The sequence below is a fragment of the Empidonax traillii genome, unplaced genomic scaffold (assembly GCF_003031625.1).
Source record: "Empidonax traillii isolate 1590-97213 ecotype Southwest subspecies unplaced genomic scaffold, ASM303162v1 scaffold673:size468873, whole genome shotgun sequence".
NCBI lineage: Eukaryota > Metazoa > Chordata > Aves > Passeriformes > Tyrannidae > Empidonax > Empidonax traillii.
Window position 1 is genome coordinate 190,596 of NW_020955866.1, and position 24,914 is coordinate 215,509.

Below are 24,914 nucleotides of genomic sequence, written 5' to 3' on the forward strand. Positions count from 1 at the left end.
ACTTCTAAAGTTAAGAGCTGACTGCACAGATCCACATGAATTTGCCACGCTTTCCTACTAGGCTAAACATTGTTAATGAGTTACACCTTGCTGTGTGGTAGCACCACACTGATTAAATTAATTATTTAAATGAGATCTGCTTTTAGCAAGTCAGTCCTACAACCTGTGCTTGTTTATTCCTCTAAATGTAAAAATTAATTTATGGTTTGATTCACTTATATGAGAAATGGACATATTATATGTTTATCTGGGGTCTTTCATATTTTAAATGTGAAGTAAAGCTAGTATTTTTTTAAACAGCAGGATTGTTAACCAGCAAATTTGTGTACTGTGGAGGAACATTAATAAGAAGTCTTATCATAGCAAATATGAATAAAAATTGAAGAAAACTTGCGGTACTGAAGTGCTTAAAATTTTTCTGGGTTTAGTATGGATCAGGAAAGACTAGTTGTCAGAAATAGCAGTGGAATGCAGTACAGTAACACTAGTTTTAGATCGTGAAAAGTTACAAACTCATACATAAGCTTCTGCTAAATTTTACAAAGCAGGTGGGAAGACAGAAATGGCTGGGGCAGGGTACAGTTGGACAGTTCCTCATGTAAGTTATATCTTTACCTCTCTAAACAGGTTTTCACCTTTCTTTAATTTCTAATTTTTTTCCTTCCTTGTACAAAGGATCTCAGAGGCCTTTTAAGTTGTAAGGGCTAGTTGTATATAAATGTACCTACCTAAGATATGGTGACTAAACCAGTTTATTAAGAGTCCATACAGACTATTACATATTTGTTAGGTGGTATGGATCTAGGCTTGCATTACAGTGGGCTCTGGTTGCTTGATCTTCTACAGTATTCTGACATTTTTTTCTTATTTTTGCGTAGCGGTATTTTCTAGTTGGAAGTAATCCTGCAGAAACCAAGTACCGTGTTTTGAAAATAGATCGCACTGAACCAAAGGATTTGGTTATAATTGACGATAAGGTGAGTGTATTTATATTGTTGTGTCGGTTCACTTATTCCAAATAACACTGGCTATTTGTTGGTAGCAGTGAAACAGGAAAGACATGATGTAGGGGAGGCCTCTGGTTTATTGTATATGAAGTAACTTCTGCTGGTCTCTGACATGAAATAACATTTAACTACCAAAGCAGTAACTTAAGTGACTTTTTGTTTTAAAGCATGTGTATACACAACAAGAGGTGAGGGAACTTCTTGGACGTTTAGACCTGGGAAACAGAACAAAGATTGGGCAAAAGGGCTCTTCTGGGTTATCTCGAGCTGTCTCTGCTTTTGGTATAGTAGGTAAGTGTTTTGATTGATTTTATAAAATCTTTTACTTTCTGGGGAGGTGAGGCTTACTGTGTCACGCTGCATATCTTTCCATTTCCTCTTGATTTTATTTATTTTTAAAACTGAAGAGGATTTAGAAATTTTTCATGCTCAGAGATAATTAAGTTTCTGTGCATTTTGTGAAAATGATGGCCAGTACAGGGGTGAGACTTGTGCTGTAACCAGTCTCTTTGTCACAAGGGGAGAGATCTAGGAAATAGCCAAACTCTAGAAACTTGACTGATCTCACCAAAGTCAGCTGATCTTAGGATACAAATTATGCAAGCCAGGAGGAACCTGGTTCCTGAATTCCGGAGCTCACAGAATGCTTTTAAAAAAGAAAATGGAAGTTGACAGTCTTTATTAGGCTGTATTTCTTTATCAGACCCTATTCAGAAAGAAGACTTAATTTTCTTTTTGGTGAACTTTTTGCAGTGACATATATAAAGATTTCTTTTTCACATTTGAACAAGTGTAGCTGACTGGCATGTCAACTGAATTTTATAATGCTGCTCAGCTGTCCATAATCCTGAGGCATTGCTTCAAGGATTTAATAGCTTCTAACTTCATCTGAAAGTCACTACTTTCCTGCCTGGTGTCTGATACTGAGGTCGATATATTGATGGGTGATGTCTCTAAAGTAAATGTTAATGTGTGCTGTGGCAGGCCTCAAGAGTACTTTGTGGTTTATTAGAGTCAATATATACCTGAACGTCTAAATCTGAAGCTGCAGAGAAGCTGGAGAATGCAATAACTCTAAACGATGCTCCTGAATTTTTCTTAGCAATCAAAACATAATAAAATTTTATTCCAATCTAAAGTGGCAAAATAAACAGACTTTCTTCTGTATTCTCTTTGCCTATGAAGCATTTTGGAATTTATCAATGCATCCACTTTTCAGAAATTCCTCAGATGGGGCTTATGTTCCTTATTAATTTAAAAGTATTCGTAATGTGGGTAAACCTATAGAAGCTGCTAACAGTCTTGCAGCATCGGGGTTTTTTTGGACAAACCATCAGCACTCACTGTCTAAGTACATGATAGTATATTCACTTGGAAACTGGTTGTGATGAATTAAAATTTTGCATCCCAATTGTATGAATGTTTATATGTACTCTTCATAACAGGAGAGTTTCTGTTCTGTAGCTGGACAAATGTGTTGGCCAACAGATACGGCATATGTATTTCTAGATGACTTTTTAGAAGTAACGCTCTCTGTATCAAATTATATACTTCCAAAGATATATGGTTTAGATGTCTTCCAGTCTAGATTCTATCTAATCATATCTGTATAAATATGTAATTTGAGAGAATGCAACTGGTTGTTTATTTCTGCCTCTCAGCTCAGGTCAGGAAAACAGGGCTATTTTTTGTAAAATTGTAAAGGACAGCTTTGTTCTGTTCTGTTCTGTAGTTATTTTGTTAACCAGATGCAGTACATGCAGTGCACTCAGAATGGGGGTGCTGATAGGCTGAGTTCTGTTTACTGTGTAGTGTTTAATAGTAGAAATTGCTTTTAAAGGGAGGAAACCAGGCCAAGGAGAAAGGCTGGGTTCCTTATCAGACTTTGGTATAATGTTTGGTGAAATTAAAAGGATAGAGTCTGTTCACAGAAGTGATTTTGGTACCTGGAGGATACAGGCAGAACTGTGACTACTATGAAACAACTGAAATTCAATAGTCTGGCTGCTTCAAATGGAAGATTTGTTTCTTACTGTCAGCAGGGCCTCCTGTCCTTGTGCAGGTGAGAGCATTTTTCCAAGGGGGGCTAATAAGGTAGAAGAAAAGATCGCAGTTCACTCAATCACATTGCAGTCTCCAGCAGTGACAGGGAGGAAAATGTGTGCTCTGCTGATCCTTCTTATTTACTTTGTAATGCAAAGCTAAAAGAGCTAAAAAAACTGAATGTAAATGCAAGTAAAAATGTGAATTGTGTCTGTGTGTGTCATGTTTCCCCATCATGGACTTCAGCAAGGTCAGGTGTGGTATCTGAGAGAGGAAATAGGAAAAAAGGATTACCCCCGATGCTCTGAGTGGCTCATTCTGGGGAGATGCTGCTTTAATCAGGGAACTAAAGTCCCTGTTAAGAAGAGAGAGCGCAAAGGTGTTGGTGTACCCACAATTCCCTTTACTGTTCTCTGTCCCTCCCCAGCAGAGAATACATAAAACTGAAAAGAAAATTGGAGGTTGGGATTCCTCCTTGCCCTGGAAAATTAACCTTTTGATATCTGAAGCAATTAGAGTATGCCTCACTCTGAACAATGAGAGTCCTATAAAAAGCAAATACAAGTACTCTAAGTAGACAGAAATTTAATTCAGATTTTCAGTGTCTTAACTACCTAATATTAAAAATATGCACAGTGAAAGGGAAAATAAGCAAAAACTATGTACTTCACTGATTAACACTTTGTAGGGGTGAATTTTAAGACTCTCTGTATATATGTATATTGTTGTATGTGTATATATATATATGCACATTATACTTACAACATTAAGAACAAAAATTATATGAAACCTTAAACAATTCTGGTACTGTTTTTCTAAATATGTTTTATCAAATCAGCCCAAACATGCAACTAAAAGCGTTTTAATGCTGTTTTGACAGGTTTTGTCCGTTTTTTAGAAGGCTACTACATTGTGTTGATAACAAAAAGAAGAAAAATGGCAGATATTGGAGGTCATGCAATATATAAAATAGAAGATACAAATATGATCTATATTCCAAATGACTCTGTAAGAGTCACTCATCCTGATGAGGCCAGGTAAATAATGCTGGTAATCAGTGTGTACTTTTTGAATATTTTCTGAGTAATGTATAACTGCAGCTAGAAATTTCAGTAGTGGATTCCTTTGTATTAGTATGTTATTCAAGCCTTTTTATCTTACTTGGATGGAAAACAGGCTACAAGTCCTGTGACCTCTAACATGGAGAGCAAATACAACTGTTACAGTCTTCTAGAGCTTTTTGCCCACATCTCCATGTCTCTACATGTCAGAGCTCCAGCTTAACAAATCTGCACCAGGAAGCATCAAATATAAGCAATGTTCCTACAAGGGCGAAGTAATAATTATGCTGGTTTGTATTGTTTGGGACACTGTTCTTTTTTTAGTAGCTCTAGCATGATGTTAATCTCACCTGGAGAGATCTTTTGTGCCCTTCAAAAAGTGCTGAATAGATCATTAAATGATTCTGCGCTGTCAGAATCTTGTGAATGTTGCTGTTGTAAAGAGTGATGAATTGACTCACTGGTAAATTTAACTGCTTCTTTCTTTTTGGGTGCTTTTCTTCTGAAGACAGAAATTTGAGCCTTTGGTCAGCAGGGAACCTTGTCTGAAATGCACAACTATGTCGTAGTGGTGTTTTTATCAGGTTAAGGTAACTTTACTGGTATGAAATACTAGGCATCTGGTACCAATACACTGCTTTTCAGTCTGTACCAAGTATGAATAGTCAAAAAGTGATGGCTTATGATAAACTGATGGTAAATATTAAAAAAGCTTCCACTTTAAGGTCAGATTGATTGTAGACCTCAGTCTCCCCTCTTATCGTGCAGCGGATCATAACCTACATATTTATGTCAGCCATTTTATCATTTTATTCATAGACAGTGTTATAGTTTCTTATGGGAATTTGCAAGGCTATGTCAGGTTGAGGTAGATATTTTTTTCTTATTTATTTGAGAATAACTGAAAAGTTTTATTTCTTGTATAGTATTGCTAAGAGTTTGTTTGTTTAAGTCCTGAAAAACTGTGGAAAATAGAACTATGACTTTATCTACAACTGCCTAGAGAAACAGAGTATATCCATGAGAAGACAGGAGACTTTAAAAAAAAACCCCAAAAGGCTATTTGATTTGTTTAATCCAGATGCTGACATTCTAGTGCAATTACCTGTCAAAATAATTACTGTAAGATAGGAGGGGAGCATAGGGCAAGAGTCAATATTTACATGTAGTTTAATTTCTGAGATCCTCTGAATGACTTCTTGTCGTCTGTCTTGTTATACTAACAATTTTTCCTATAACTTTAATTATTTTGCTAGGTATTTGAGAATCTTTCAAAATGTGGACCTTTCTAGCAACTTCTATTTTAGGTAGGTATTAGTTACTCTTCCTTTAAAAAAATGTGTACTTGCTGTAAGATTATAGGTTTTTATTTTGATACCCAAGATCTCTAGGTTGATATTCTGGGGAAATAAGACACATGATCACGTTGCTTGTCCATTTTCATCTGTGTGTTTTGAACCTGCTTTCTCCTTCAAACAATTAGTTAGGATTTTAGTTTCTATTAGGTTAAAAAAAATAGGACTATTAATGGCTTAGTAAAAAGTAGGCACTGACACTGCTGTTTTTGCTGACTGTTCAGGCTTGCCAGGATATGCAGCATTTCTGTCTTAGAAAATCATTACATTTCAGAGGGTTTGCTCGTCCTGTCATTTTTTCTTTCTTGATCTCATTTTCCAAAAATAAAGCTTTGCCCTGATTCAGAAATGAAGATAGAGGAAATAGATCCTCATTTAAGATATACCCTGTGTGGGGTATGTCTTTCATAGGGCCTTCTGGGCATTACTAGTTCTCTTGCTTATTTTTCCATAAATGCTGTACCTAAGACAAATTTCTGTGTCCCAGCTACTATTACATGAGATTTTTGGGACAGCAAAAAAATGGGTGAAATATGGTGATAAACCTGGCAGTAGTAGTTAGAAGACTCAAAGACTTTAAAAAAATAAACAAAACAAATCCCTCTTGCAAATATCAAAAAGTGTATTAGTCTAGAAATGCTCTCTCTTGGAAAATGAAATTTTTGTCACAGCTGGATCTATGAAGACAAAACCTACCAAAGCTTTATATGTGTTTCATGCTTTTGCATAGGAAAGCTCTTTCACAGTATAAAACCTGAATTTTTCTTGCATGCTTTGTCTCCCAGCCCTAGCATTATATAACTTCCCCCAACCCACTCCCTGTCCTTGGAGATGACAAATTTGTGCTGTTTCTGTGGTTGTTTGCAAAGGGGGAAGGAGAAGCTTCTTATACGACTCTAAGAAACACTTTTACTATAAAATTAATCATAAAATGGTTTGGGTTGGAAGGGACCTTAAAGATCATCTAGTTCCAATCCCCTGCCATCGGCATGGACACCTTTAGCTAGACCAGGTTACTCAGAGCCCTGTCCAACTTAGCTTTGAACGCTTCCAAGGATGGAGCATCCACAGCTGCTCTGGGAAAACTATTCCAGTGCCTTGCTACAGTCACTGTACAGAAGTTCTTCCTGACATCTAATCTAAATCTCTCCCGTTTTAGTTTAAAACTGCTCCCCCTTGTCTGATCACTATCGGCCCATGCAAAAAGTTGCTCTCCCTCTCTTTTATAAGCCCACTTTAAGTACTGGAAAGCCACAAGGAGGTCTTCCTGAAACCTTCTCTTCTTCAGGCTGAAACTGTAGAATTAAGATAAACTACATATTTAAAGTTTCTTTTGTAGAAAAAAATGAGTAAGTGAATGACTTGTACAAGAGTATGTTTTTGGCATAAATCAAACATGAGTGGCATAAAATGAAAACTTTCTTACTGGCAGATAATTAACTTTCTTGGGACATAAGTTTCTTGATATGCTTTGTTTAAAAGTCATGTTTAGTTTTCAGTTACAAGAAGAATATAAATACATTTTCAGCCTTTGTAAACTGGAAACAGTTACTATGTTTGTAAAGCTTCTTTTGGAAATTGTTTGTATCATTTACCATTATAGAATCAAAATATGTGTATCTTGTTTAGAAGTCTTTTCTAATGGGTAGAATAGTACTTTTTTAAATGTAAATACAGATGGAGAGTAAGGGTTTTCAGAAAATTCCTCTGCATCTACAATTACTAATAAATGTTAACTCTCCATCAGTTACAGCTATGATCTGTCTCACTCCCTTCAGTATAATCTTACTATCCTGAGAATGCCACTTGAGACATTAAAAACTGAAACAACCCAGACCCGGCAAGAGAGTTTTGATATATTTGAAGATGAAGGACTTTCAACACAGGGTGGGAGTGGTAAGAAAATACATCTAATTAAACTGATATTGCTGCTCATGAGTACATTTAAAATATGTTCCACTTAAGTTTACTTTTGAGGAACGTTCAGGCCTTCGGTTGTTGGTCAGTAGTTTCCTATCAGTGAAGTAATAAAATGTTTCGTGAAGTGCCAATTATGGACATTTTAGTTTGAGTAATGCAATTTCTAGAGTTGTGTAATAGTTGTTTTAAGTTACGTTGCAGTTCAGGGAGATGATTGAGCATACTGACATTTTTCAGCAATGGATTACTCAACTGACTTGTAAGTCTCCCAATAGGAATGAGTTACAAAGACGGGGGAAGCAATAACTGATTAAGTACTAATAAATCTTTTTTGTTTCATGTTGGAGAATACTGGCAACAGAGAAACTGTGACAGTTGTAATCTTAGTCCTGATTTTTGAGAGACTCAGGTTACTGATCTATCAGAAATGGAATTTTAATTTGCAGATCTACAATAGCTATGTTTCTTGCTGTTAGTGCAAATTAGGAAAACCACACTAAATTATGTGAAAACAGATTGGTGTGCTTTTTGTAAAGGGGGACAAGGTTATGTGTGAACTTCCAGAACCTAGCGGGTAACTTCAGAGGTGACCCAGAACTGAAAAACTTGTGAAGTCCTCCTGTAAGAGCATTAACTGGAATTCTCTACTTTATTTCCCTTGCTATCAAATCCCTTGGTGCTACTGTGCAGGGATTTCTTTTTAGTACTGTTCAGTACTTTTCGGTACCATCTGTATGAAAGCACTTGACCACTACAGTTGCCACTGACTGGTGGCAACTATAGCAAAACTGCAAATCCTCATAAATGCTGGACTTCAGCATGTGCTTTAAATTACCTGGTTTTGGCAAACTTCAGGGATGTGAGTAAATGATACACTGAGTTACTGTCAAGGGAAAATCAGAGATCCAATGACCTGGATTTTAAAACAGTCCAGTGCAGGTAAACTTGTTTCTTAATTGCTAATGCATTTTCATTGGAACAACCTTCTAGGTATATTTGGGATTTGCAGTAAGCCTTACGAAAAGTATGTCTGGAATGGCAAGCTTCTGGAAGCAGTAAGAAATACTGTTCATCGTGACTGGCTGCTGTATATTATTCATGGATTCTGTGGGCAATCAAGTATCCTTTTACTGTTGCAATGAATGTTGGTTATTCATTTTTTTAAAGAAAGTTTGAACTGGAATTATTGTTAGGCTTTTATTTTCAGTACTTTTCTAGGTATTATGCTAAACAAGAAATGTGATTATGCTCTTATAACAAGGCCCTGACACAGCTAGACTGTGTTTTCGGTGAGGCTCTGTTTATAAGCATGATGCTTAGCAGTAAAGAGCTTGAGAGGATTTTAAGGCTCAGCTGTATTTTTTCAAATGTTTGAGGAAAAACTGAGTTGCTGACATAGAAATGTGTTGTGGTTTTGCTCTGGGTTAATTTGCTTTCACACCCCCCACATAATTACTACTAGTTGAGAGAAGGTTTATGCAGACAAAAGAGACACGATTTGGGGAAAATAATATGAACATTTATTACTAACAAAATAAAAACTACTAAAGAACTATATCTACAATAATTTTATTTAGGTAAAAGTGCTATGTATTTACAGAAATATTTCTCCCCCCTTTATACCAGTCTAAGGAGGAGAAACAGTTTTTATATGCTGCTATTTCATTTGTGGTCTTACTTAAACAAAGTAGTAGCTGTAGATCTGACCACAGCATCATAATTCCTGTAGCTGCTTAATGTGTGAGCGAATGTCTTCTTTCCTCTTCCTTGCATCTCTCTTATGCTAAGGAAGCAGTGATAGTCACCCTAGGCATCTGATTTTATCCGTTTGTCTTTAGTAAAATATAAAAAAACCCTGTAAAAATCAACCACTGCATCTGTAACCTGTTTGCCTCTGGCTTCCAGTTGTTGTTATTTAACCAGTTGTGAATTTATCTGTTTTTCCACACAAGACATTAGAGGATGACTAATATACTTAATCTGAAAATAGAAACTCCCAAGCTTTAATCCCAGTATTCACAAAAGCAACATTTGCTGTGCTAGGTGTATCTTGTACCTATTTCCCTCCATTATCACTTCATAAAATAGAAATGTGTCTTCTCATCTGTATGTTGTGAAAAGTGGTTGATGTATTGTAATGTAGATTCCCTTGTCAAAGTTCTTAAAACTGATTGTTGAAAAGGGCAGTGTTCTCTCCCAGCTGCAAAATAAATTTGCAAGTGATACTCATCACTGTTAAGGTGACTTTAGTAAATTAGATATTTCAGTTTCATACACCTTTGTTAGAATTTATTTTTGCTTGCATAAAGTAAGTGAACAAGAAATTGCACGTGACGCTTAAACCTTAACTTCTCTTTCAAGAACTGTTAATATATGGTCGCCCTATATATGTCACTCTGATAGCCAGAAGATCAAGTAAATTTGCTGGAACACGCTTTCTGAAACGAGGATCAAACTCTGAGGTAAATCAGATACGATTTTAGTGGTTGTTTCCCCCTACCTCCACAATCTGGAAGCCTGAGCTTGACTGACTGAAGAATGGAAATGGTTTAGATGGTTTTTAGGGTTTTGGCTATATATTATGCTCTTAGGTAATGTTATCACAGGTATCATTACATTTTTAATTGAGATAATGAAGTTATATTAAATTTAATAATTCTAAATTGGCTGCAGTTTTGGTTTTTTTACGCTTATGTTATTTCCCAAACAGAGGGGGGAAAAAAACCCTGAAAACACACATTTAGGGACAAATAGGAATATAAACTTCAGTGTTGTTCTTGTGACTGTGATTAGGTGTCTTAAAGTTTAATTGTGCTCTGTTTGTAATGATCAATTCTGTGTAATGCAGGCAACTCCAAAGTGTGTCATGTCTACATCATACTTTTATTTCTGTTTGGTTTAGGGAGATGTTGCTAATGAAGTGGAGACTGAACAAATACTTTATGATGCTTCAGTTATGTCATTTTCTGCGGGGAGTTATTCTTCTTATGTTCAGGTTCGAGGATCTGTCCCTCTGTACTGGTCTCAAGATATTTCAACTATGATGCCTAAGCCACCCATAACACGTATGTACAAGTTATTCTTTGTGATAGATGAGTGTTACTACTGTGACCTAAAGGAACATCTGAGAGAATACGGGAAAACTGAATTTGCAAAAATGAACTAATTGTCTGTGCACTTGTGCTTTGGGAAACCATAACTGAGGTTAAAAAAAAAAAAATCCCGAAAAAAATCTCCATCTTAGACTTCACATTCAGAAATGGAGTACAAAAAGTTTCTACTTGAAGATGAGAGATTTCTTTGTGCTTATTTTGTGTAAAAAGTTGGCTATATTTATCTTAGTATCGTGGATAAAATATTAAACCTATTGAAAGGGACCTTGGAGTTTGGATCGACAGGAAGCTGAACATGAGCCAGCAGTGTGCCCAGGTGGCCAAGAAGGCCAATGGCATCCTGGCCTGGATCAGGAACAGTGTGGCCAGCAGGAGCAGGGAAGTGATCCTTCCCCTGTACTCAGCACTGGTGAGGCCACACCTGGAGTGCTGTGTCCAGTTCTGGGCCCCTCAGTTCAGGAAGGAGATTGAGGTGCTGGAGCAGGTCCAGAGAAGAGCAACAAGGCTGGTGAGGGAACTTGGGCACAAGTCCTATGAGGAGAGGCTGAGGGAGCTGGGGTTGTTTAGCCTGGAGAAGAGGAGGCTCAGGGGAGACCTCATCACTCTCTACAACTACCTGAAAGGAGGTTGTAGCCAGGTGGGGGTTGATCTCTTTTCCCAGGCAGCTATCAGTAAGACAAGAGGGCATGGTTTCAAGCTGTACCAGGAGAGGTTTAGGTTGAATGTTAGGAAGAAATTCTTTACAGAGAGGGTAATCAGGCACTGGAATGGGCTGCCCAGGGAAGTGGTGGATTCTCCATTCCTAGGTATTTAGAAAGAGACCGGATGTGGCACTTAGTGGTCTAGTAACTGTGGTGGTAGTGGATCAAGGGTTGGACTTGATGATCCCAGAGGTCCTTCCTAACCCAGCTGATTCTATGATTCTATGGCAATGGTGAAAAATGTCTGGGCTAAGATTAATGGGACCAGAATAATTGTTCTTTATAAGTATCTCATGAAAGTTTAAAAAGTCACCTCCAGCTTGGAAAAGGGAATATTTTTTTTTAAAGAGGTTTTGCACGGAAAGGTATGTAATTGTATCATTCCTACCAGATAATTAATATGTCTTTTGTGAAGAGTACTTTTAAGGCAAAATGATTGCTTACTATCATCCTGGATATATGTATTTGTTGCAGTGGACCAAGCAGATCCTTTTGCACATGTTGCTGCTCTTCACTTTGATCAAATGCTTCAGAGATTTGGCTCTCCTATTATTATATTGAATCTCGTGAAGGTACAGTATTTTGAGTATGTTTTATGTGGTTTCTAATTTTTTAATACTATACTTATTTCTATAGAGTCTCTCTGTAATTCTGGTTATGTTTGAAACTAATATTAGCTTATAAATGGAATATTTTCTTCATAAATCCTATATGATTTAGTGAATAATTGCTTCCACTGCAACCTGCAAAAAAAAAAAAGTCCTATATTTACAGACTTCTTACTGTAACTTTTCTTGGTTGTTTTCAGGTTTTTCCTATTACCCTTTAGATGTAAGTCCAAATAAATTTATCACTAAATTTAATTTACCACTAAAAAAATACCAAAATATAATGATTCCATGCAAAGCAAGGTTTGTAGACCTCTTGACAGAGGTGGTTATTTGAAATATTGTGGTAAAGACTTATGTTCTGTTGTTTGCTTCCAAGACTCTACTCTGGTAGAGTCATGGAAGTATGAGTGGGAGAAAAAACTGAAGCATCTGCTGCTTGCCAACAGGAAGTGCCAGCAGCAATAGGACTGGATTAGTGGGGGGAGCTTCACATTTGCTGCAGTAATTCAGTTCACTGCTGTATGAGAGGCTGTGGTAGAAAGCCTGGATTTTGGGCGGCACTGTAATTTTGGTCATTGCATCTTGTATTTATGTTGAAGTTGTTTTTGTTTTGGGGTGGTTTTTTGTGTTTTGATCCAGCCAGTTTCTGTGGTGGTGCATGTTCCAACATTTGAATTTAATATATTGATTTGTTTTGCTTGAATAATACCTTATTTCTTTTAGTCTTTAAAAAAGGTAATTAAATTTATTGTATTATATAACTGTATTCAACTGAAAAAACAAATTTTCTGTGTTTGTAGGATCTGTTCTTAGTATAAAACTATAGGTAAAATACAAAAGGAAGGCTTTTAAAGCTCGAAGTTGTAAAAAATGACAACTAGATAACCTGTTTCCTAATTCTAGAAGCATTCCTGTGTAGGAGCGCTTTTAAGACTGTCCAGAAGTCTGTGGGATCAACTTAGGATAGTATTTGTTGACATGAAAACTTTTGTCTCTTGCAACCATAGCTTTTAAAACCCATTGTGATCGTGTGAGTCTGGGCTGATGTGACCTTGACTCATGAATCATTATATGCTTCTGTTCCCTTTCTGTCCTGCCTTATTCCTTTTCTTTTGACTTTGTTTCAGCTATATTACCACTTTTGTTTCTGTGTGCTCTTCTTTGCTCTTACAGCATTCCATTTTTCAGCCAATGACTATGCACAGTCATTTAAACAAGTGACTTCCACTACTAATACAGATAAATCGTTGAAGACCTAGAATGCTCAGATTTTTCTTTCTTCTGCTGTTCATTTAATTGCACTAGTTATGAAGAACTGCCTGCCATTATTACAGCTTCTACTTTTAATTTTCTTTATATGTGTGTATATGAATGTGTGTATGTGTATGGGTTTACATACATTTGTTAATGAAATTGTGATGTTAACTTTTTTTTTCTTTTTGCTAAAGGAACGTGAAAAAAGAAAGCACGAAAGGATTCTTAGTGAGGAACTTGTTGCTGCTGTGTCGTATCTCAACCAGTTTCTACCCCCAGAGCATGCAATTATGTATATACCCTGGGATATGGCCAAATACACAAAAAGGTAGAAAAGATCTTTTTTTTTGTACTAGTGCTTATAGCCACAATACAAATAACTGCACGCTACCGAGTGTGTCGCTTTTCAGTTCAGTGTAGCTTAGAAATGTTGGCAGAACTTTATTGAGTTCTTTATAAACCCTCAGCTTTTTGAAGGATTTTTAAGGTCTTCTGTGGTTTCTTAACAAAGTGGAACAAAGCCTGAAAACTTTGAAATTCTCTGCACAGGAAAATTGTAGAGAAAAGTCTAATAAGAAAGTAAAACCATCAACATTCACTTTTCATTTTGAATTAGTCAAAACACTGTGTTCTGTGAGGTGCTCCATTTCAGTCATCAAATTTATTGAGTTGCAAACTGTTGGAAAACAGAGGAATTCATATGAATCAACCTTTTCCATTTCCTCTTCCAAAGGGAAATGAGGGCATTAATTTCAATGTTACAAAACATTTAGTTTATTAGAAGCGTGTATCTTAGGCAAATAAATTCAGTAACTTTTTATTCTATAATTTTTGACAATAGAGTGCTATACTAAGATCATGTTAAAAGGATTAACATTTTCCAAAAAGTAGAAATATTTGAAAGGCATAAAAATTTTAAACCTACAAGTATAGTTTACTATTCTTAAGTTGCATACAATTCAGTTGTAAAGCTCTTTGATATGCGCGTGTCTACTATATCTTATGTTGCCAGAAATTCATGAAGAAAGATAAGAATTGTTAGATCTTTTAGGTATCTGTTACTGTATCAGTCTGAGCAAAACAACAGGAAAACTGATTTGGTTCAAAGGGCATGAATATAATTATTGTTTGTCAGTTAAAAATTTGGGGGGAAAAAAATATTAAATTGCTATTTGTGATTACTAGTTGGATGATATGGTTGGTCATGTAGGTATGAAGATGTTGCATTAAAGTTTGACACGGTTTCACTCTACCTTTTTTAGTCTAAAATGGCATTGTGTACAGTTAGGTGTATATGCAACTGTTTGTATTATGATTAAATAGCCAATCTCAAAGCAAGGCTAGATGTCCCTTCAGACGATATGCTAGATGTAAGTATATCCACTCTAGTACAGATACAAAAAATACCTGAGAGCTTTGAACAAGGTTATATGCAAAACTGACAGTTTCAGGAATACTGAGCATGTTTGTTTTAAGATGTAATTTTGAAGTAAGTTTGTTGGAAAGTACTACTGTTAAAAAAATGTTCCAAAATATTTTTTCTATCTCAGTGTTAGCAATCTTTAAAAAATAAATAATTGGTTTTGCTACTTGAAATTTAAACACTGTAATAAATACCTTGAAAATGAAATTACAGTAAACAGAAGTTAAAGTCCCTCATAATGAACAAATGGACACCCTGGTCTGAGCAGGAGGTGCAGGACATCATGAAGACCACATGTGGAAGCCAGTGTTACTGAACAAAACAGCACCTTGCAAACAAAACAAGGGAATGTGATTTAGCATAATCATATATCCCTTTCTGCCTCATTCATATTTTGTGAATGACAGAAAGTTTTAGTAGAGAAAAATCAGTGTGATGTAAAAGTCAAGGATTGTTAGACTTTTTAAGTCTTCCACTTCTAGTTTATGTAATATGTTTTATCGAAAAGAAACAAAATTGCTCAGAAATGACCAGTTTCTGTTTCCTCAGTCTGTAAAATCTAATAAAATATAGACGTAATTACTGTTAGATGAATAAAGATGTGATGTGGGTCTGTCTTTTAAATCATTTTTGTTATGGAAAACCTTCACACAGTGAAATTTTTTTTTAGCATTAATGTATCTTGACTGTCTTTTTTTTCTCTCCTCAGCAAACTTTGCAATGTCCTTGACAGACTAAATGTGATTGCAGAAAGTGTAGTAAAGAAGACTGGTTTTTTTGTAAATCGTCCTGATTCCTACTGCAGTATCTTGCGTCCAGATGAGAAGTACCTATAATTTATTTGATGCTTAATGAATAACATCTGTTCCTTGAAAAGCTGTTTGGAATTTCTGTCTATTAGATTATTTCTTATTTTGAGACTTACTTATTTGGAAATTAGTAAGTGACTTCTTTTGAGGCATACTAATAAGATAATTGTGATCTGAATGTTACTGGTGTTTACATGTGGATTTTATGGTATTAGTACATAAAAATTTAAAACTTTTTTAAAAAAACATTTGCTTAGACTGCCACATATGAAGTCTCTCAAGTCTCTGAAAATGCAGAAGTAAAATAACTTGTACATTAGAAGTAAGATTTTGATTCACATTTTCATGATGTGGATCTAATTCATCACTACCCAAATGAATGTTCATATTTACATGAAGAGCATCCTTGCTATTTTAGCCTATCTTCATTTAAAAACAATCTAAGCTCAAACTCTCTTAGAGCTTTTCTCTGCCATGCGGCATAGCAGATGAGATGAATATAAACTACCAGGAGTAAGATTTAACAGCAGTGCCCAGTTCTGTAGAGGTAGACTGGGGAGTCTCAAATGTAGTATATAGGCTTGCCATAGCAGTGCTCTAGTCAGGCTAAATAACCCCACTAACTTGAAAGTATTCAGTAGTTCAGAGGTTACTTGCACCGAGCATAACTTCTCTTTACCTCAAAATACCTTTGATTTTTGGTTCATGTTCTCTAGCTCTGTGGTACAGTTAAGGCCTATACACAGTTGAAAGACCTGGACAATTTGTCTGTATGCACTGATGTATCCAGCGCATATGCCTGGGATCAGTATGAGGGAGAAGATTTAAATCAGCCCGCTTGTCCTACGGTGTGTGTTATACCTCTACCTTCCAGTCACTGAGGTTGTACCTACTTAAATTTTTGTGCACTCAGGACCCAATCTAGCAACACTTGTGTTGCTCATACTCTTTTTATGGGGAGCAAAGGAAATATTTTGTGTGATTTGGGAATATTTCTACTTTAGGACTAGATCTGTTATTTTATTTTTCAATGTGTTCTAAATGTGACATCTTACTGCTGCATAAAGCTCCCACTGCTTTCTGTTGTTCAGGGATATCAATTTTGCTTTATGTCAGGTTGTCACCATTTTTCACTGAGTAGATCAATGCATTATATGATCTGTTATTTTTTTAAATTACTTGAAAATCATTCTGGTTTGCTTCTCTTTCAGGTGGAATGAACTGGGAGGTTGTGTTGTTTCCACTGGTCGCTTGCAGGTACTAAAACATGTTTTTTTAGTTCATAGTTATAATGGTATAGATCAGCACTCTCAAAGATGCAGTGAACCATTTCACTTAAATACCTGATTGGTGACTCACAGACTGCTCTTAGCATTTATAGTACACAGTATTGCTACTGTCCATCCTAGAAGTCCAGTTGAGGATTAGGACACAAAATTCTTGCCTGGTGTTGAAATTGTATTTTTGCTGGAGGTGGTCTGAAAAATGCTTATATTTTAACTATTTTACATTACTATTTAGTCTGTAATGTTTCCAGTGCAATGAAAGTTAAAACAGAAGCATTTCAGCAAACTGCATCATTTACTGTTATACAGAAGAAGTAAGGAATAAGCATACTTAACCCTGGTAACAAATCCATGCACATGAACACGAGTTTTGAGAAGCATTTTCACCAGTGATGAATATTCTTTACATTGTTATGGTTTCAATCACTAAAAGAAAATAGAACTATGAACATGTCTTTCTTTAGATTAGAAAAGTACTGACTAAACTGTAAACCATACAGCCCCAAATTTGTACCTGAATATTCTCTGAACACAGGGCATATTCTTAAGAAGCTTTAGTTGCTGTTGACTTGCCATTCATTAATTTATGTAAGTTCGAGAGCATGTGACCGTTCCTTTACTAGCCAGTCACTGGTAAATGTTTGTTGAGGGCAGATAAACAGCAGAGCAGACAGAATTTGATCTGTTTAAAAAAAGAAATCAACCCTAGTTAAATTTTTTTTTAGAGTTAGTCTTGCAGGTTTACCTGTGTTAGGGGAATGATTATTTTACCTTTAGTGATTTGAAATAGTCACCGGTGGCATACATGTAAGCATTTGGATCACAGTTCATCTCTGAATAGACATTTTGTGACTCACACCCAAAAACTGCTTCTTCAGGGCTGTTTCTGATTTGGAGACATGCAGTCTGTGTGTTGATAAAAGCAAGAATATTTTGCAAGTAGGAGTTACAGCAGTCTGATGTAGCTTGCTAGAGATGAACTGCTTTTTAATGTTTTTCAGAAATGTTTTTTCTCAGATTTTTGTGAAAACATAGTTTGGGATTTGCCAAGACTTGGATAGTAGGAAAAAAGTAATAATTGTGAATGTAGTAATTTGTTTATGAAGGTAAATCTTTTGTTTGGATTGCTTCACCAGACTGGAGTTCTCCGGACCAATTGTGTGGACTGTTTAGATCGCACTAACACAGCTCAATTTATGGTGGGGAAATGTGCTTTGGCATACCAACTCTATTCACTGGGATTGATTGATAAACCAAATTTACAATTTGATACGGATGCTGTAAGGTAAGATATGTGTGTCATGGTTTTGACTTCTAATTTTGAGTCAAGAAATTTAGGAATATTATAACTATGTAGAAGAGAAGTACAGTTATTTCTACTGGAATGAATTAATAATATTTATTCATCGAAGTTTAAAAAATTTTGCAAGCTTGAAAGCTTGAGAAAATCCAGTCATGCTGAAAGTTCACTCTTCTGGAAAAGTATGTTAATTAGTCTTCTTACAAGTCTTCTTACAAGATAACAGCTTGACTTTATTCTTTTTACATGCCTAAGCTTAAAGGTAAGAGTTTTCCTTTGAAATAAATGTAACAAAACCCCCACCCCAGTCTTTTATACTTGCTTCAATTGCTTGAGGCAAAATGCTGACTAAAAGTGAAAATAAACACACACTTTTATGGAGAATGCCAAACTGGTATTTGTATAGAAGAACATCTTATCTTGCTATCTCCTACTTTTTCTTTGCAAATATTTTGTTGGTTTTGATTTATTGACGAGAAATTTTTCCAAAATTGTTATTTCAGATCAAGAATCAGTGGCACATATTCAAGCATCCTCAAACCATTTAAGAAAACCCAGTGTTTATATTGAAATGCTTTGGGAGTCAGAGTGAACTCAGCTACTTACATTAATTTCTGAAGCATATTTACATGTTAAAAGTCCTTGAGGAGCTCTGTTTTTATTCCTTAAAGTTGTTGTCATGACTCTGAAACTTACAGCTTCACTGCTGATTTTGACTGGTGCTTTGATAGTTTTAGAACATGGAGATGTAACTCATGGTCAGAAAAGAGAAGTCTTGAGACATACTTTCAGTTTCTCTTTTTTTCCAATAGTTTCCAGCACTTACCTGGTGCCAGGAGCTGGTATGTGCCACAGAAACAACCTCACCTGCAGCATGTTGGTTCACTGTGCAGGTGATGGCCCACCCCTGGCTGGCTTCCTCTGTGTGCTAGCAATTCCTCTCCTCCACCATCTCCCAGCTGCTTGGAGCTCTGGGAATAAACTATTTTTGCTGCTAATACCAGTTGCTGTGCAGCCTCCTGGGGCCTCAGCAGTCAGGACTCTTGGGTTCTAACTAGGGGGGATTAGGAGGTGGACGGGTCTTTTACATCTACTCTCTGTGGTATCCTCTACAACTACCACTTACTTTGGCACTTACTCAGGCTGCATTTTACAGTCTTTCCTTAACGTCGCTACCTCCCCGCTTCCTACCCTTATTTTGGGAGCCCGGATATTTTCTGTTGCAACAGTCTCACGTTTCCTGTCTGTTTTCTCTCATTCTCATTTCTTCTCTATGTCCCAACCACCCAAATTTCCATTTTTTACCACTATCTCTTACGATTACAGTAGTTGCTTTGTCTCTGATTTTCCTGATAACCTTATTTCTCATTATCTCTTTGAAATGTAGTTATTAGTCTGACATAAAAGGCTACCTTTGTCTGGTCATATTTAATTTTTTTTTTTTCCTCCACTGCACTAGATGTGTGCTTGTCTGAAACAGATTCTATCATCTCTTAAGACTTGTTTCTGAATTACTGTATTCAGAATAATTAAGAAATCCTGCTTCATAGTGCAGCAGATTCCAAAGACGAGCATGTGTTATACGGTGTCTCTGGTCAGTGCAATGCAGTGCAGTCTTTCACTTCTTGACCTCCTGCATTCTTGCTTCTTGCACTGCCTCACATCAAGTATCTGTTTCCTGTATATGCTGCCTCTTCATTTACAATCTTCTAAATGGCCAAAGAGGGTAACCTTTAACAGTCCATATTCCTTAATTTAGCTAACATGTCTGAAAAACTAAATTTTTTTCATCGCATTCTTCAGCTGTCCTTCTTATAATTCATATTTTTCTCATATGGTCTCACCAGCTGGCTACAGTCCAGAGTTTCCATTGAATTAGGTATTTGAAGTCAGCAGTTTATTTTGGTTTGCCAGCCTGGTGGGTAAAGAAACTGTGTGTCTAGCATGACTAATTTTCTTAATGACTTTGTTGCACAGGACCATTTCTGCAATCTCTATTTCCTAGTGATTCCTTCAGTGTAATTGTCTAGGAAATTTCCTAGATAAGACAACAAGGTGTACCTCAGCAACTTACTTTATCATGTGTAGTTAACTTTTCTCTCTGTGGAAGACTAACTAGTCTTTGTGTGACTGCAGTACTAATGTGTTGAGGCTGTGGAAGGGTAATTTAATTCTGTGAGTTCTTTCCAAATCAAGTGGATCAGTGTCCTTAATGAATTTAAAGTTGTCTGCTTTCTATGAATCTCTCTTGCAAGGTCATTGGAACTCTGTTCATCAATCCCCCATGCCTGAGTAGGAAATTTTTGAGAGGTATCTTTTTACCTGCCAGTTCTTGCCTTCAGCCAGTTTTTTAGCTTTCAGTTGACCAGAATTGCTGGTCAAACAAGAACAAACCAACCCACCAAACCCAAAGAAACAAATGAGATTCTCATATGTAGTGTCATGAACTCTGAACAATTTGTGTGGAGGCAGGTGGGTTTGGAGTTATTTCTTTGGGGTATTTTTGTCTGTTGTTCTGTGGGGTTTTTCCTTTTTTTTTTTTTTTTTTTAAGTTATTTAGCAGATGTTTCCTCCTAATTGATCTTATTTTACTTGACCTTGGGCAGAAGATTTGCTGGACAGCTATTTGATTTTTACAGAAATTGATTTGCTGCTGAGGTAAGTGTTCTTCATCCAGAACCTTTTGAAAAGAACTTCAGTCAGATGGTTGCTAGGTTACTTATTCAATACTGTCCCTTTGTTGGAAACATACTTGCAGATGCCTGAGTTACTGTGTCTTCCTATTCTTATGGGACATACATTTCCCCAGGTTTGATGGTTGCATTTGGTTTTCTGGGTTTTGTTTCCGGTTTTTGGTTTTCCTTTTTGTTTTTTTGTCTCTTAACTGAAATTCCAGCTTCTTTTAGCAAAATGTCATTCTTGTCATTGTCTTGCTTAACCAAGGCCATAGTCTCCATTTCTGAGAAGCGCTTCTTGATCTGTTGATTTTAGACTGGGTGTCATCTGTGTTGGAAGGAGAGTCTTGTTTTCGGAGGCTGTTGTCTTGGTTTTGTTATTGATGGGAAGCTTCTTTAATTTTTGCTATTTGGACTGCTCTCAGTTTGGATTCTGTCAAATTCCTGATGCGAGAGGATTGTGTTGCTTTTTAGCCAGCTCTCCTCGTTCAAGTCAGTTCTTAGCCAGCTCCTCCAGCCTTCTTCTTACGTTATGATCTTCCAGCTCCAGCAAATGTTATCTGGCTGCCATACACTTTTCTAACAAGTCAAGTTTGTTTGGTTTGTTCCTCTGAGCCATCATTGTTGTCTCTAGGAAGATTTTTGGAAGGTTACGGTAACTTCATTACCAGTGGACTCAACGGAACATTTACCCTTGAGATATTGACGTGTTCTGTCCCATTTAGTGTATTTAAAATACCTTGGTTTGGGGAGGTATATTTTCTGTTGTCTGCCCATGGACTAGTGGGACATGTTAATCTTCTTCCTGAATCTACAGAAGTGCATACTCTGTAGTGTGAGTGTGTTCTCTTCTATTAAAAATTAATGAAAATCTCAATGTCTAAACCTTCTTGGTAATTATTATGTCTGAATAAAATTTCCACATATTTATCTGAATAAAGGAGATGAAAATGTATTGCATTTGCAGAAAGACTTTATTATTAAAAAACTTTATTATCTTTTCTCTTTAAAAAATTCTATTTAGAAGTTTGATAGATGACACATTTTGCTTTTCCTTCAGATTATTTGAAGAATTATACGAAGATCATGGAGACACACTTTCTCTGCAATATGGAGGCTCTCAGCTTGTCCACAGAGTAAAAACGTATAGAAAGATAGCTCCATGGACTCAGCATTCCAAAGATATTATGCAAACGCTCTCAAGATATTACAGTAATGCTTTCTCAGGTAAATTTGATTTTAAGTGCATTCTTTTAAGCCATTATTTTCAAAGCGTCTTTCTTGTGATGTTTCAATAATCTATACTATGATCTAATGACAGAGATCCTCTATATTAAAATTTACAAATAATTCAGTAACATCTGATGGATATCAAATAGGTATTCTGATTTGATGAAATATTTATTTATCCTGTGTTATAGCATGTAACCTTCTTTGTTAAAAGTTAGTGAACTGATGTAAGGTTTGTTTAGAAAATGTACACATAGCACTGAATCTGTCAGTGACATTTGTAGATCAGTAGAGAAGCAGGTAGCTGTTACAGAGCTGTTAAAGTGTTGGACAGAATGTTTTCAGCAAATAGAAGGAAAATTGGTAAATCTAAACACAGGTAGAAGGCTCCATGTGGAGTATTTCTTGTCTGGGGGCTTAAAACAAAAAACAAGCTGTAATACATGTATTATTTTATATGAATAGGAGCTACAAACTTTAAATTTGTGGTAGAAAAGACAAAATTCAATTCAAAAATTGAGGTCCACCAAGCAAATAAACTGGGTTTTTTCAGTTAAATGAGTTGTAAAATATTAACTTACTCTTTTACTAGCTTGTATCACGCATAATTGGAACACTGATAGTATTCTACCTTCTTTTGAGAAACATTGCTAAGGGGAAACCTCTTTTAAAAATGCTGAGCCGTACCTTATGCAAAGTAACAAAACAAAGCAAAAAAAGTTAGTGTTTTTAGAAGCCATGAAAAAGGTCTAAAAGATTGATCAAAGGACAGTCTCAGACGTCAAAAGGGCAAACATTGAGCGCTACTGTATTATAAATAGTGTCAGTCCTCTATTACTCTTTTCCACAAAAGCTGCATAGCCAGGGATGGAAGTACTTTTTCTTTCTCTTCCTAGTAGTCTGCAATTATTAGACTATGTGAACTTTAAAACAGTGAGTTGAACAAAGGCTAGAAATACTTCAGTAATCTCTGATTTCTTTGGCTAAAATTAATTGCTTTGGTGTACGTAACATAATGTGAGAGCTCACCATTCAGAGTACTTTTCTGAATGTAAATCATGTAATTCGTGTATCGTATTTGCTGAAAAATGCAGAGTTTGTTTATTTCAGTCATGTGGCCTCTTACTGTTTGCACTGGCAATAAGGTATGACTTCATCAATTCTTATGAGCAAAAGGTAGCACACTTGCAGTGTCACCTGTCACGATACGTAGAAGATGGAACCAGTCTCTGAAGCTGTTCACCTTTATGCCAGCCACTGAAATGGTTAGGTGTAAGCTGAATTCTAACATTTTTCTTTAATTTGTAATTGTCAGAGAAATTAGGAAATAGTATTCCAAATAATATTCTTCTAGCTTTTATGCCTTTTAGAAAGTAATGTGATATCACAGACTTCAGTGTTAGGGTTGCAACATGCATAAGCTTCTGGAATCTGGAATAATCTATTTATCCACAAACAGGACTCAACATAGAAAACTACCTTGTAGTGCTGTAACTTAATTAGCATAACCTTTTGGTCAATGTTACAGTTCCATGTGTGCTGAATCTCTCCTGATTTAGTAATTTGTCATGTGGTGCAGTTGCAAACTCAGATTGAGAGCAGTAGATTATTTTAAGCTAATTCAATTAACTGGCCCTTTCAATTCCTAGTTTCTCAAATGGTCTTTAATGTGTGCTAGTATACACGTACATTACGGTATCTTTTGAAAAAATCAGTGCAGTCTTTCTACTTGCATGCATATAATTAAAGCATTCAGTGCTAGCAATAGGGGGAGAAAACCTGTTTGTCCTTTTATACTCCCTAGTGCACTGACATGTTCTCTTTTTTTTTATTGTCTAGATGAGAAAATTGATCTCAAAGCTCAGTATTCTCATTTCTCTGGCTAGTATTTCAAAGAAAGACAACAGCTTTCACTGTTTTTGTTCAAAGTTAAGTCATTAAGTTGTTCATCTCTTACTGTAATGCAGAGGGAGGGATTATGACCTTTCAAGTTAACTATCACACATATGTTTGTGCCAGCTTGAAGACTTATGCACAAACAATCTTTAATATTATGGGGTTTTACCTACTTTTAAATTATAAGTTGAGAAGTAAGATAGTAGAAAGACAGTGTCCTGTAGTTCTGTTAGGTTTAAAACACAACTCCATAATTGAAACAATAAATGCAGAGGAGAGTTTGAGTCCTTCAGCAGTGTAACATTTAACAGCAGTCATTTTTTGCTGTGAAAGAAAGGGAAGATTGCTTTAACGAACTGCTGCTGTACACCGTTTCAGACAATGAATTGATTAATTCAATTGGTACAAGTTTAAATTCAACCTGGTTTTCACACAACAAATTTCATTTAGTTTTATTTCATTTTAGCATCTGTCGTGTAACTGGTGAAATAGTTTGTTAACTGAATTACCTTGTTTCAGTCTAATTATTTTACAATTATTTAGTTTACAATTTCAGTGTACGTTCTGTTCCTGGCAGATGAAACAGTGGAATGAACAAAGGAGGCTCATCTATCCTTTTAGCTTTCAGAAATTAGCATGAATGTTGACCTGTTTGCTCCTGTTAGGTAATTTTGTCTTTAGGGCTCCTCCAGTTTCTATGCTTCTTAAGGGTTTGTTCAGCACTTTCTTTAAACCACACACTAAATATCTTATCAGGAAGAAAAAATACACGTTACTGCTTGTGACTTTTACTTTCTCTTTAATTCTTAGTATCCTCAACAAGGTTGTTTTGTTTGGGGGTGTGTTCAGACCTTTTTACTGAGTTTTCTTTCTGCACAGCTTTCTTGCTGTGTTCTTGGCCATCCTTATGTCTTGGTTAAATTCTGACACTGTTTTGCAGAAACAATATGGCCTGCAAACTATAACGACCTACATTGCTTTTGAGTATTACTGTGTAGAAGAGTTAATGTTTATAAGTTGATCCTCTTAAGAAAAATGGGAAGGTGAGGAGCAATAAAGAAAGAAAAATAAGTGTCTTCTTGGAACAGTGCTCTGAAGAGACAATGCATGTATCTGGAGGGAGTATAAGTGGATAGAAAAGGAAGAAAAGGCCCGATTCCAGATGAAGGGTTCTCTAAATAGTGAAGGAAACTAAGCAACATCAGGAGGTTCCCCTTTCTTTCCCTTTTC

At 36.0% G+C, this 24,914-nt stretch overlaps 1 protein-coding gene across 1 annotated transcript in view; it reads left to right on the forward strand.

The window, feature by feature from the left end:
* FIG4 (FIG4 phosphoinositide 5-phosphatase) overlaps positions 1-24,914 on the forward strand; it is a 61,530-nt gene that overhangs the window by 9,450 nt on the left and 27,166 nt on the right. The window contains exons 2-15 of the mRNA XM_027899513.1: positions 879-977; positions 1,175-1,298; positions 3,931-4,087; positions 5,368-5,418; positions 7,214-7,362; positions 8,377-8,505; positions 9,748-9,848; positions 10,289-10,451; positions 11,675-11,772; positions 13,260-13,393; positions 15,198-15,314; positions 16,509-16,554; positions 17,720-17,868; positions 21,619-21,785. Of these exons, the coding sequence (XP_027755314.1) occupies positions 879-977; positions 1,175-1,298; positions 3,931-4,087; positions 5,368-5,418; positions 7,214-7,362; positions 8,377-8,505; positions 9,748-9,848; positions 10,289-10,451; positions 11,675-11,772; positions 13,260-13,393; positions 15,198-15,314; positions 16,509-16,554; positions 17,720-17,868; positions 21,619-21,785 (1,684 nt within the window). The remainder of the gene's footprint in view (positions 1-878; positions 978-1,174; positions 1,299-3,930; positions 4,088-5,367; positions 5,419-7,213; positions 7,363-8,376; positions 8,506-9,747; positions 9,849-10,288; positions 10,452-11,674; positions 11,773-13,259; positions 13,394-15,197; positions 15,315-16,508; positions 16,555-17,719; positions 17,869-21,618; positions 21,786-24,914) is intronic.